We start from the raw sequence: 13,461 nt of genomic DNA, 5'->3' as shown, positions 1-13,461 counted from the left end.
TGAGAAATACAGGGTAATTTTCAAGCTAAAAAGCAAGGTTCATTCTACATCTATTAAAAATAAAATCAGTGTTCCAGACTTTTAACCCCAATCAAAGCAACCTGAATCTGTGAACAATAGTACTTCTGACAAAGAGTTCCAGAATAATTCCTGGGCACTAAATTTACAAACCTACACATACTTACTTGAAATTAAGTCCCACTGAACACAGTGGTGCTTACTTCCAATAATGTATGCATAGATCATGCTGCATGAAAATATTTCCCTAGCTACATTCATACATACATACATACATACATGCATACATACATTTCATTGATTTTCAATGAATTGATTCAGGAAAGACTAACAGTAAGTAGCAACAAAAAAGAAAAGCATACTACTGCAAACATGTTACTGCGTTATTTCACAAACTTTCTCCCAGGCAAGCCGTATTAGGGGCTGGTTTCTCAATATGGCAGATGCTGACCAGATTATTCCATCACTTTTCAACAGGAGGCCAGGACCCTTGGAATAAGGAAAAACACCACAAAATGGATCAAAGGGCAAACCAGAGGAACTCTTAAAATAAGAGAACTTGTCTTTAATAAACCCACAGCATTAAGACTTTACTAGGTTTACAAATGTGCCAACATTCAAATAAATGTCATGGTGTTTACTACTGACACAAATGAATCTAGTGGCACTTTTCTGATTCTCGTGGTGACAAATGCATAAACATGTTTCATAGACTCCACACTGCATTCAGTTATGGAGTAGTCAATTCCTTGTTCGGGACTGTATGTCATATTAGGACCAGGCATACCCCTATTCATTCTTCAACCTTATGCACATGGCAATACATTGAAACTGTACTGGACCTGAGAACTTTGGATTTTACAGCTTGATCGAGTAAAAATTGGGTGTAGCTGTAGCACTACTGTGGCAGATAACTTCTACCTCCTTTCTTTGTGGCAGTGAAAAGAAAGGAAGAAGGTCCCTTCCCAGATGGATTATGTGAGCTGGCTCTGTATTAGTATTCAACTACCAATTGTGATAAACTATTTCAAATTACTGTATGTATCTGGTCAAACTACATCAAGTACTGAATGGTTATGTTGGAAATGTTACTTTTGAAGGTATTACTGTGAGCTGCTTTGGGTTCAACTTTGTTGTGAACTGAGAACCACTGTGCATAATTCACGATCCCCACCCATGGAGTTAGCTAAAACAGTGATTAGACACTTGGTGAATTTTCCATCCCAAACTGATGCTATCAACTGCAACATGCAGTGCTCCAATTCAGGAATAACTGATCAATACTAAACCTAAGAGCTCTGTTGGATCAGACCAAATACTCATGTGGGCCACTCTCCCATCTCCCACACTAGCCAACCTTGTGCCTATGAGAAGCCCATAAACAGGACAGGAGGGAAATAGCTCTCTCCCACTGTTGCACCTCGGTGACTGGTATTTGGAGGCATTCTCCCTGTGATCCTATCATAACTAGCAGCCATTTATAGCCTCATCTAATCCCTTTCAAAAGCAATTGAAGCTGGTGGTCAACGCATCCCATTGAAGGAAGGGGTCACTAATTATATGCTTGACTACCAAGCCTCATTAGAGCTCTGCGTCAACATGAATAAATCTTATCTTCATTCCACACAGTGTATCCAGTTTAGAGTCTTATTCTTTTGCTCTCCTACTCTTTTGCTGCAGGGCACCCACCATGGGGATCTTACAATTAGATCCATGTGCAAGCCAGGCTTCTTGGAAGATGATTGCCTAGCGCTGGTTTCCCAAAACATTGTGGAAAGGCAGAAGTTATTCAAAGGTTCAGCACTTGCAGAGCCTCACCTGATTCAGACGATTTGGAGAGAGGCCAGAATATGGTTGTCATCTACATACTGGTGGCTTTGTGCTCCAATTCACTGAAATGACATACTGGTGACCTCATGGTCTAAATTCCCCAGTGGCTTGATATTGCTGTTAAAAAGCATGGGGAACAAGATGAAACCCAGCAGTATGCTACAGCATAAGTGCCAAGGAGTTGAGCAGCAGTCCTCCAATGCCTCTCTCTTGTATGGCCCAAAGCCATATTAAAATGGGTCTGGATAATCTTCTCCTCCCATCATATCAGAAACTGATAATCAGATTCACAACTCAACAACCCTGCCTACCTACCTCAAATGGTTTTGTAAGTGTATAGTTCCATGTAGGATTCTATAGTTCATGTACAGGGAACAAGGTTTCCATCCATTGCTATGTTGCAGAACAATGAATTTGATAATCAACAGGGCAGTTCTGGAGTAAGGTTCCATGCAATTAGGAAGTATCCTGGCAACACTATCAGTTATTATGACTTTATTGAATTGTATTAATTCTTTTGTTGAATCTGTTGCTGTTGCTTGCTTCATTTATAAGCTACTGTGTTTGATGTTATAATAATTGCAACTTTTTTTTAATGCTATTGTGATTATTGTGAGCCGCTTTGAGCTCAACGTTTGTTGTTGGAAAAGTGGAATACAAATATTACATCAAATCAAAATCAAACCTCTGGGCAATTTGGAAAAAACTTACTGAATATACTAACAGGGCACAGCTGCCACATTCCTTGGCAGCAGCCTTGGCAGATATATGCAATGTGTGAAAATGGTGTGATTTTTTGTAGAGTTATATGGATTTTTTAATGCACCACCATTTTCCTTTCTTTTTAGTTCATTTCCTATGTCTGTACTCCTTCTATGACATATAGGGTACACCAGTTATCTATATTATTTATATCTACTGCCCATCAAAATGTGTTTCACAATTTCTCCCCTATTGCATGCTATTGTTCTCTAAACTATGTGCAAAAATAATGAAGTGTTTTTTAAAAAAGGATCAAAACAGATGCTGAGCTTTGTTCTTCCCATATACAACTATGATCATATCATTGCATATTTTTAACAAGCCTGGCAAGACACTTTTGAGTGTCATCTCAGTCCAATAGTATCTTCTTCCTTTGCTGTTACTCATATATGGAAAAAGTTGCCACGACTGATCCCTCTTGCAGTTCCAATCTCATCAGGATCAAACAAATTACTCACTATTTCTAACTTTAGTCTTTACAATGGTGGGCAAACAAAGCCCAACCTACTCAATAGAATACAGTTTGAGCCAAAGAATTTCCATCAATGGAGTCTGGTTTGCACTAGAATAGACTGCCCACCTCAATTTAATAGGACTGGCTGTGAGTCTGCAAGGAAAGACTATTCATTGCTACTTGTACATTCAACCAGACACTATGTGAACAAACAAGGAGGCATGGCTTCCAAGTGTACTGTATTTACTTCTGCTCATGACCTAGAACCATGTATCTTGTTCCATTGAGCAACTTTTGGGAGCACACATTACATGAACTGAGGAGCTGCTACTTCCCTTCGTATTCTGGCGATATGTACTATCTCCTCTAGGATTACTGCACTCTCTCATCATCATCTTATGAAAAGCTTTCCAAAAATGATTCCTTATCTAACCAATATCTTTGATAGGGTACCTTTACTACTTTGGAGTCTTCTCACTCAGCTCTTCAGCGAACCTTCTGAACTGATAGCTAACTGCCACCTTCTTTCCTTCAAAAACAGCCCTCCTTGCCTCGACCACGCCTGCACATAGAATGAACTTTTGTTTTTTACTGTAATCCTCCTGTCTTAATACAAATATAAGGTAGCCCACAGACCAGGTATCCCGATCATATTCACCAACAAAGTAACTTTTATTCAAAGAATCAAGGAAAAAAGGATACAATTCACCTAAGAAAGGGAAGCCCTTTTAGTTTAGTCAAAGAATGTCTGCCACTGGGTGGTATCCACAATCGTTACCAGTTAGTCAAACTCCTCCTATCAACCAGTGTCAATGGGCATTTGACTTGGAGGCTACATTGTGAGAATATCTGAGCTCTCCCCTCAATTGTCATTCAACTCAGTAGCTAACAAGGAAAATCCCAAGAATGTCACCTACAGTAAACGTAAACACACACACACACACACACACTCCCAATTAACTAGCACAAGTTGGTATGATGTTCATTGTTCAAATTAACCTCTAAGTATCTTAAGAAAGTTGTACCATGCTAGGTTGGTCAACTTTCTTAACATATTTAGAGGTTAATTTGAACAATGAAGAAAGGATTTCACTGTCTAGTTGGGAGGTAAGAGTTGTTAAATAATTAGGCCATATAACCCTTGTCGATCTACTGAAAAATCACTCAGTGATCTATCAATAGATCCTGACCTACTAGCTAACCACCCCAAAGAGCTCAGTTCTGATACTAAAAATAAATTCCTGGGATGAGCATGTACTCATAGGCGCTCATGCTTCTTAGTTCTAAGAGTATGTTGCCATCCATCCCACCAGCAACTGTTTTATACCTGGCCGTGGTTCATGGGCCTCAGTTTGGGGGGGGGGGGGAGAGAGTAAATTCCACAAGGCTAAAGGGTGCCCACCTCAACCTTGAGGACATTGTTGAAACTTTCCCCCTGCCTTCAATGTTGTTAAATCCTCTCATGTAACTCAGATACTTTTGCATCTACTTTCCAATGAATTAACATGGAGAGGTTAGAATCCACTTCAGTTATTTAAAATCTGGCTACTTAGTCATATAAACAGAATTAACATGCACCATAATGCGCCCCCATCTCTCTTCCCTTTCGCATGTGCATGAGAGAGAGGATGTTAGTTTAGCAGAACTTAGAACAATTCAATGTTAATGTTTAATAACTTACTAACTTTTGAAGGCATGTACTTTTGAAGGAAAATCGAAGTTAAATGCTCCATTTTCAGATTAGTCACAATATGAAATCAACATTTGTCCTCAGCTTCTTGATGCTAGTTGAGCAGAACAAACCACAGCCCCCAGTTTGGACACAATACTAAGCCAGGAATTGTGGTTAATTGATCCCACTTGCACCAGGAGACTAGTGAAGTGTCAGCAATGTCAGGTAACAATTTGCTAAGAAAGCTAAGATTTCCTGTGACATGCAAATGCAACAACGGGTTAAGAGTCACTATTTGTTTCAGGTTGCTTCTGCTTTCTTTATAGGCTCACCTTTTGGTAGTGTATGGTTGAATTACATTGCCAGCTTTCAAATTTGTGCTAATCAGGGACCTGCATGCAGAAATATAGTACCCATTTTAAGATGGACAAGAGTGTCTGCAATCAGTCACTGCCTGGGCTGAGGGAAGAAATGCAAGCTTAATCCCTTTATGACACATTGTTGGTGAGGAATTTACCATACTACAGAACTGTGTTCACCTGCTTCTGGACAGCATGGTTTTGGATCCAGCATTGGTCTTCAGACGTTCAAGTAGCCTTTGTAGCCTGACGCACCTTTCACCAAATTTGGTTGGTGCACCAGCTTCCTGAGGAAGTAGGTCTTATTCCATTATCTGTATTTTAGTTGCATTCAGATTAAGCTGGTGTCTTTTGACCTCCAAAAAGTGCCCCAAAGACCACTTCCTCTTGTAAAGACCTACCCATTTTAGGAGATCAAAATCCTAGCTTCAGGTGCCCACACTGTTATGAGTTAGGCAGGCAGCAAATGGAAATAGCGCCTTTCAGTTGTGAACACCCTTCAATCAGGTGCAACAAACATGCTAACAAGTACTGCTGGCATTCTGAAGGTCATTTACCACCTTACATTAAGCCACAGGAGTGCTCATACAAAATCATTTCCTTGCAAAGAAGGAACCTAACATTTAGAGTTTATACTAGTAACCACAAACACTTGGCAGTGTGAAGCTTTCTCATCCTCTGTCCAAAGAAGCAGGGAAAAGTTGCTCAAAGTAGCCTAACTGGACATTTAAACCTAGCTCAGAAACACAGGCATGGTTAAACAAGTAACAAGTAAAATATCTAAGCAATATTCTTTCCAAATGTTACATTAGCAAATGACATCAGTAATGGCAAATGTGAACTCTCCTCTATGTCACCATTTCAACATATAATAATTTTCAAAAACTTGTCACTATGTGCTTGACTTCTCTAGCTTTTAGGGAGGAACTTCCGCCTTCTAATGGGGGCAAGAAAAACGGCAGATATCCAATTAATGCAAGCTAGTTAAATTAAACTGGCAATAATTAAGAATCTAAACAAATCACACGATACTGAAAAGTCACCTCCCAACTCACCAGAAAGACTAGCTTTAAGTAATGTTGAGGAAGCATCAAGAAGCAAACTTCAGTTAAAGGCAAACCCATTTTAAAATAAAGGAATTAAACCCAGGCAATCCTATTCAATCAGATTTAGTATAAACATGCACATGACTTGATCATGGATTATTTTCCAGCAACCCAGGGCTTCAATTCCTGTTCCAAAACAGGACTTACAGATCAGGTTATGTGCCGTTTTTGTAAACATGCACAAAAAACTTGCAGTGTCGATGCCATATTGATCCTAAATTGAATTTAAAGTCATTAGTAATGAAGATAAACTGCATGTGTAGCTAAGGGCTTCAAAAGAAAAAAGGGGGGAAAGCAAAGAGCAAGAAATAAAGTTATTGGAAGAATGCCTAAAGCATTGTGTTTAGTCAATATTTAGGGGTAGAAACAAACTCCAAAACATTAAGCAACATCTGCAGAAGCATACTAGGTGGTATTTCTTACCTGTTAACAGAAAATTTTAAAAAGAAAAAAAATATGTATTCTTTGTGGCTCCTTGCCCATTACAGGGCATCCAGGCAGCAGCAAAATCTTTAAATCTACAGTATTAGCAGATTAGCAGGCTGAATTAGGTTAAGATGAAGCCGATTTCTTCCTATGAGAAAACACAATACAATTTTATAATGTCAACACAATTTTATTAGTGAAGTCAATAATGAACACCTGAATAAAGGAATATATACAGAGCTAGTAACATGAGAGCAATTTAATCAGGGTAACGTCTCTCACATATTTTACACAATAGTAGAGAGAAAAGCTTAAACTGTACTTGGAGAAACTGCTGAGGCTATTTGCAGGAACCATAATGTTTCAATAATCACCAAAGCAATGGTACCCAATTTAACTCTTCCCCATTTCAATTGCTAGTATTCTCAAACATTATTATCCCCCCCCCCCAACACACATTGCATTTAAAAAAGCAGTTTGGTATGGATTATGAACATTAATCAAAATAACATGCAGTTTTTATTTATAATTCTAAGCAGTGTTAGAAAGATATAAAAACTATTCGACGCTAAATGGCACCTTAAACCCAGATTATGGGCGCAACAACGGAAAGTCTAGGTGCGCTTTTTTATAACAAGAATACAAAGCTGAAAATGTATGAACTGCAGCTAAAATATTATGTTCATTTTTCACATAGTCTAGCCTTCCCCCGCCCACCACCCTAATATTCTTAAGAGGGTCTCTTCTCTAGTCTTCATGGAGTAGCTAGAAGTGGGGAGGCAGAAAAAGGTCCTCCTTTCCTTCCACTTTGCAGTTTTAATCTGAAATCTTAGGTGCAGTACTGCACCCAGAGCTAATGAAATTCCCTGTCGCAAAATGCTCCTAGGACAAGTTTTGAACACCGGTTCTAAGTCTTTAAATTTTAAAAGGGATAGAAATTCAGAACTACTATATGCTCTTGTACATTATGTGGTATTAAAATCAACGATATGAATAGCGTCCAGGATCAAAACAAGTGGACAACTCAATCACTGTTTAACCAAAGGGACTGTGTTGGGTGGTAGTTCTTGAACAGCAGCATACATGGAAAACCACTTTTGAAGCAAGGAGCCTTTCAGGAGCAGTTTATTATGTGGTATGGGGTGTCCACTCGTTGGGGAAACAGAGAACATCAGGTATGCCCAAGCATACCCCAAGTACTCCTTTTGATCCTGAGCATTATAATCACCAGAACAACTGCAACAGTTCATTACTATTAGGCCTCCATATTCTGTCTTTCAATACTGATTTACATGGGACAGTATACTAACCAAATCATACAATTTCCTTATTTAATAAATGGGTACTACATTCTCTAAGGAAATGAGAGCCAAAACACACATTTACAAAGCTGTAATTCCCAGAATTGTGTGGGTTCAGTGAGTTTACATTTATAATGGAAATGTTGTTTCTGCTGAGTGCCCTCAGATACTAATGACCTCTTTCAATTTAAGCAGCAAATAGGATAATGAATCTTCAAACCAAATGTCAATGCAAAAGATTGTTGAATAATCACTTTTACTAGATAAAGATAGAATGTTTCAAAGCAGTCCTTTTTGCTGGAGATTAAAAACAAGTTTCCAATAACACAATTCATTTATTTCCTGAATGAGAATGAATGCTAATTGGTTATGATCTGGAACTAAATAAAGCCTTGATGCTGTGTAGAAACATAATTTATAAACCTCCGGTCAGAAGTCCTAATCATACACATTCAGGGAACAAGAGGATTATTTGTGAAATTAAGGGTTTCTGTTCAGCATTCCCTGTATACATGGAGACATAACCGAGTAAGAGAATTTCTTCAAAGACCAAGAGCCAAACTAGGTACTCATGAGTCATGACCAATCCCAACGAAAGCTGCTTGAGAACTGAAATACAGTTTTGGGGCAACAAATGTAATCAGAGTAGAGGAAGTAGACAGGTGGGTAAAAGTTGTTTTGAAAATAGCAATTCTCCATTATTGCACTGATCTGCAGCCCACGACAGTTGCATTTCAATTTTTCAAAAAACCCTCAGGAGTGATTACTATTTCTTCAGTGCCTAAATTTTTCCAGAAGCAAAGGCCAGTAGTAACTGGGTAGAATGGACATGAAAGGATGAAGGTGGCCAAAAATGACTCCTTGAAAGTTCTTTATGTCAGTGATCAAGCATGCCTACTGCATTATTATGTAAATTACTCTTTTTCTCAGCTTTTAGTGGAAATGAGTGCTTGAAATTGTGGAAGTCAGAAGGACATGTAATAAATTTCATAATAAAAAACCCCAGAGATACTAGGTTCCTTACAGTTCAGCAGCTTGTAGCTCAAGGACCACCTCTCCCCATATGAACTGACCCAGGCCCTAAGATCATCATCTGAGGCCCATCTTTGTGTGCCTTCTTCACACAAGGTTGATAGGGTGGCAACACAAGAACGGGCCTTTTCTGTAGTGGCTCCCCACTTGTGGAATGCTCTCCCCAGGGAAGTTTGACTGGTGTCTTCATTATACACCTTAGGCACCAAGAGAAAATGTTCCTCTTCAACCAGGCCTTGGGCTGATTAACATCCTATTCCCTTTTAAAGGTTTGTTGGAGGGGGAAGGGGTTATTGGTTTGCTTTTATTATGCATTTTGTGTTTTTTAACTTGTATTTTTATGTTGTGAACTGCCTCAAGATCTATGTTTGAAGGGTGGTATACATTTTAAAATTAATAATAACATGTAACTGAAACTTGGGGGAAATCAATTTGTAATTATTGTCTGAAAAAGTGTATATACCAGACAAAATTCTATGATAAGAAACTGACTTTTGAAATAGAAAGATTACAGTGGTACCTCAGGTTAAGAACTTAATTCATTCCAGAGGTCCATTCTTAACCTGAAACTGTTCTTAACCTGAAGCACCACTTTAGCTAATGGGGCCTCCTGCTGCTGCTGCGCCGCCAAAGCACAATTTCTGTTCTTATCCTGAAGCAAAGTTCTTAACCCGGGGTAATATTTCTGGGTTACAGGTCTGTAACCTAAAGCGTATGTAACCCGAGGTACCACTGTACTGTAAAAACAAGTATTGTGTTCCCTCCCCTCAAAAAAACATTTTTCCAGAGGGGGAAACCCTGGAAAAAAACAGAAAAACAGTATTTCCAGAAGTGGGGCTTCCAATTTTTTTAAAATAAAAAAATACATCTCTATCCAGGAGAGCTAGGAAACAGCTGGGAAGAGAACGCCATATTTAGCAAAAATGACTAATCATCCCCTTCCAAATGAAGGGATGCAGCACCTGAGAGCACTAGCGGAACAGCTTTGGGAAACAGAGGCAGAGCCACATAGGTAGCAGAATAAGAGCAGTAAGCTAAAAATATCTGGGGGTTTAAGGGTGATTTTCTTGGGAGATATAATGTACACAAACTATTTGTTCCCAAGTATGTTCGACTGGTTTATTTTTAAATAAAACAAATTAAACTACTACAAAAACTCCACAGACATCCAGCGCTACCTCCCTCCAAAGGAACCTAAATCTGGGTAAATTGAAACATCCCCTGAAACTTCTCAATACTTATGAAACCAAGATCAATGGTCCAATTCACAAGGATAATTCCTCAGCCGATTTTTTTCTCAGACACAGGGTTCTGAAGGGAGAAAGTCTGTACTCAGGGTTCTTCTACGCAGTCCTTATCCCCTTACATGGGACTTACAATACAATAAAAACAAGTAGCAATTAACCATTTCTTTGGCAAAGGCAAACCTCCGATTCATGAGGATCTTGAGGCTGAGGGCTTTCAACCGGGCCCAGCCCTTCAAAGCACAAGCAACCAGAGAAACAACTAGCTCATGGAAACTGCATGTTCTGAGGAAACTTTCTCTTTCAAACCATGGGGGTGAGGTGGAAGGAGGAGAACAGAGTGAGAAGAACTAGGCTAAACCGTATTAATTCTATACTGACTTGTAAAAATATCTGTAGAAGTGTGCTTATGCCTTTTAACCTTGTTAGAGCTGTATTTCATTTCAACTTCAACTCCAACCATGATGCATTTGAAACACAGCTCATTGCCTCAACCAGTGACCAAAAGAACATTTCCCCCCTCAAATATATATACCTAGGTTTAACTGCAAATGAAGCCATGGTTTTCCCTATCTACCCAAAGGTATCATTATTTTATTATAGTTTAGGTTGAGCAGATGTCTACAACACCATTGCTGTAAGATAGGAGACCATGAAATTGCCACCAGGAAGAGCACCTTCACTATGACATCACAACAAGAATAGTATCATGGAATTGTAGAGTTGGAAGGAACTATGAGGATCATCTAGTTCCACTCTCGCAATGCCGGAATCTTTAACCTAATATGGGACTTGAACCCACAACCCTGAGATTAAGAGTCTCATGCTCTACCAATTAAGCTATGTTCTACAAATAGTCAGTCCACTAGGACAGGTAGTGTACAAACCTTTAGATCAATTTCAAGCATGGTGGTTTTCTAGTGAAACATCTGAAGGCAGTGGAAACATATGGCTCTGAAGTTCACTAAATAATCAAGAGCAGACTATTCAGGCACACAGTACCCCCAGGTTTGTTTCCTGCAAGATTGTTTGTTCTACTTCAAGTTATCTTTAAAAGACTCAGTAATTTTTAGAAGAGCCCTGCTGGATCAGGCCAAAGACCTACCTTGTCCTGCATCCTGTTCTCAGTGGGAAACTAGATGCCTATGGGAAGCCTGCAAGTCACACCTGAGGATAACACCACTCGTCCTACTTGTGATTCCCAGCAACTGGTATTCAGAGGTATACAGACAATGGACACAGTATAGCCATCATGGCGAGTAGCCACTGAATACCTCCTTCTCAATGAATTAAACCTCTTTTGAAGCCATCCAAACTGGTGACCTTATTCCATAGATGCTATGGAATATGCATATGATAACTATATGCTATGTGAAGAGGTACTTTCTTTTGTCTGTCCTAAATCTTCCAACATGCAGCTTTATTAGATGGCCACTGGTTCTATTATGAGGGAGAAAAACTTCTCTTTATTACATCATTCATAATCTAATACACCTCTCTCATGTCCCCTCTTTCTTACGTTTTTCTGTAAACTAAAAAGCCCCAAACATTGTAATCTTTCCTCACAGAAGAGCTGCTCCAGCCCACTGATCATTTTGACTGACCTTCTCTAAAAAATTTCCAGCTCTACAATAGCCTCTTTTTGAGGTACAACAACCAGCACTCTACAGAATATTTGAAGTTCATTATATAGATTTGTATAATGGCACTGTACTAGCAGTTTTATTTTCAATCCTTTTCTAATGATCCCAAATAGGAAATCTGCACTTTTCATATCACCTCAAGTTGTCCACTACTAGCCCACCATCAGTCGCTACCAATTTAGCCACCATTATAAAACATGAATCACTTCACATACCGGTACTTGCTTTCACTGAATTTCATTTGCCATTTTAACACCCTATCACTCCTATCATATCCTAACCACTTTTTGCTTTTACCAGTTTCAATAATTTGGTATCATTACCCAACTTGGCCACTTTCATTGCTCAACTTCAGAGATGCATACCATTTTTTTGGCAACTTTTCCCAGCACATCAAGTCTAAATAAATGTAAAGCAGCATTAACAATTATAGCATGTTTCTCCCTTGGGAAAATGTTGTTCCTAACCCATCACTTAGGCGTGACCTACTAGCACTTAGGCTACACTACAATATTCCAAGTTCTTACCAGCATGTGAAAATGCAAAGGACTTACACACAGAGATACCAGTCTTATATTCAAGAATTAACCAGAACAAACTGCTATTCTGAATTCTATATACAAACCAGTTGCTCTGTTGAAACCAGTCTGCCTCAAGAGACAACAGAGTGCGCCTCCAGCGGCTAAGCCTAACTGCTTACCTTAGTAGCAACTTGGGGTGCAAGCCTAACAGTGTGTTGAGGTCTTGGGCTGCCTAGACAACAAGACCCTCCTCTCAGCCTCACTGACGTGGTCCAAAAGAAAGCAGAGCAATACATTGGTGTCAGCTTGGCTGCAGCAGTTGACAGGAGGCATACACAGTGCCGTGCAACCATCTTAGGGACTCCACTCTGGATGGAGTCCCTGTGTATGGTTTTGTGTAGCCTTTTCTTCTCCCAAATGTATTCAGCAAGGCAGCAGAGGTTTAAGATAGGAGTTTCCCTTCCCAGGTTGACGTGCCCCGCCTGCCCTCTACAGCACATGCAGAAATTGGCTTCTTGACTATTGGACCCACTTTTGGTCTTCTCTGCTCAATCCACCAGAGCATGTCTTTGTATGCACGGGAAGTCTCTAACTCACCAAAGGTTTGAGACCCATCAGCTACCCTTGCCCAGTTTAGCCAGCCAGTTGAAGAAGAGGAGGAGTTTGGATTTGATATCCCGCCTTTCACTCCCTTTAAGGAGTCTCAAAGCGGCTAACATTCTCCTTTCCCTTCCTTCCCCACAACAAACACTCTGTGAGGTGAGTGGGGCTGAGAGACTTCAAAGAAGTGTGACTGGCCCAAGGTCACCCAGCAGCTGCATGTGGAGGAGCGGAGATGCGAACCTGGTTCCCCAGATTACGAGACTACCGCTCTTAACCACTACACCACACTGGCTCCCAAAAGCCATTTCATGGGGTGTGTCCACTTGCTGTTGCTTGCTGACAGCTTCTAGGAGCCAGAGGTAAGAGCTAAGTGCAGGGTGGGGACCAAAGGTGGACAAGCTGCCCCAGAAGGAGCAAAACATGTCCCCCACAAGAGGTAGTATCCTGCCCCTAACACCTCATACACTCCAACTGCCCCTAACACCCCATA

At 39.9% G+C, this 13,461-nt stretch overlaps 1 protein-coding gene across 38 annotated transcripts in view; it reads right to left on the bottom strand.

Moving 5' to 3' along the window:
• Positions 1 to 13,461, bottom strand: part of PPP6R3 (protein phosphatase 6 regulatory subunit 3) — a 62,472-nt gene that overhangs the window by 45,293 nt on the left and 3,718 nt on the right. For 10 of the 38 annotated variants that reach the window (XM_083756292.1, XM_083756262.1, XM_083756293.1 and 7 more), the window contains exons 2-5: positions 6,625 to 6,775; positions 3,518 to 3,626; positions 1,837 to 1,965; positions 381 to 507 (exon numbers count right to left, since the gene is read on the bottom strand). The exons of 4 other annotated variants lie outside the window; for them this stretch is intronic. In XM_083756292.1, coding sequence (XP_083612418.1) covers positions 381 to 392 — 12 coding nt within the window. In that variant the 5' untranslated portion in view covers positions 393 to 507; positions 1,837 to 1,965; positions 3,518 to 3,626; positions 6,625 to 6,775. Of the gene's footprint in view, positions 1 to 380; positions 508 to 1,836; positions 1,966 to 3,517; positions 3,671 to 5,068; positions 5,196 to 6,624; positions 6,776 to 13,461 lie in introns of those variants that run through there. 24 more of the 38 variants (XM_083756272.1, XM_083756290.1, XM_083756265.1 and 21 more) reach the window with 7 other exon arrangements.

Source organism: Podarcis gaigeae (genome assembly GCF_964106915.1).
Source record: "Podarcis gaigeae genome assembly, chromosome: 1".
NCBI classification, from domain to species: domain Eukaryota; kingdom Metazoa; phylum Chordata; class Lepidosauria; order Squamata; family Lacertidae; genus Podarcis; species Podarcis gaigeae.
Note: the sequence above shows the minus strand (reverse complement) of the source record. Positions and strands in the feature narration are given on the sequence as shown.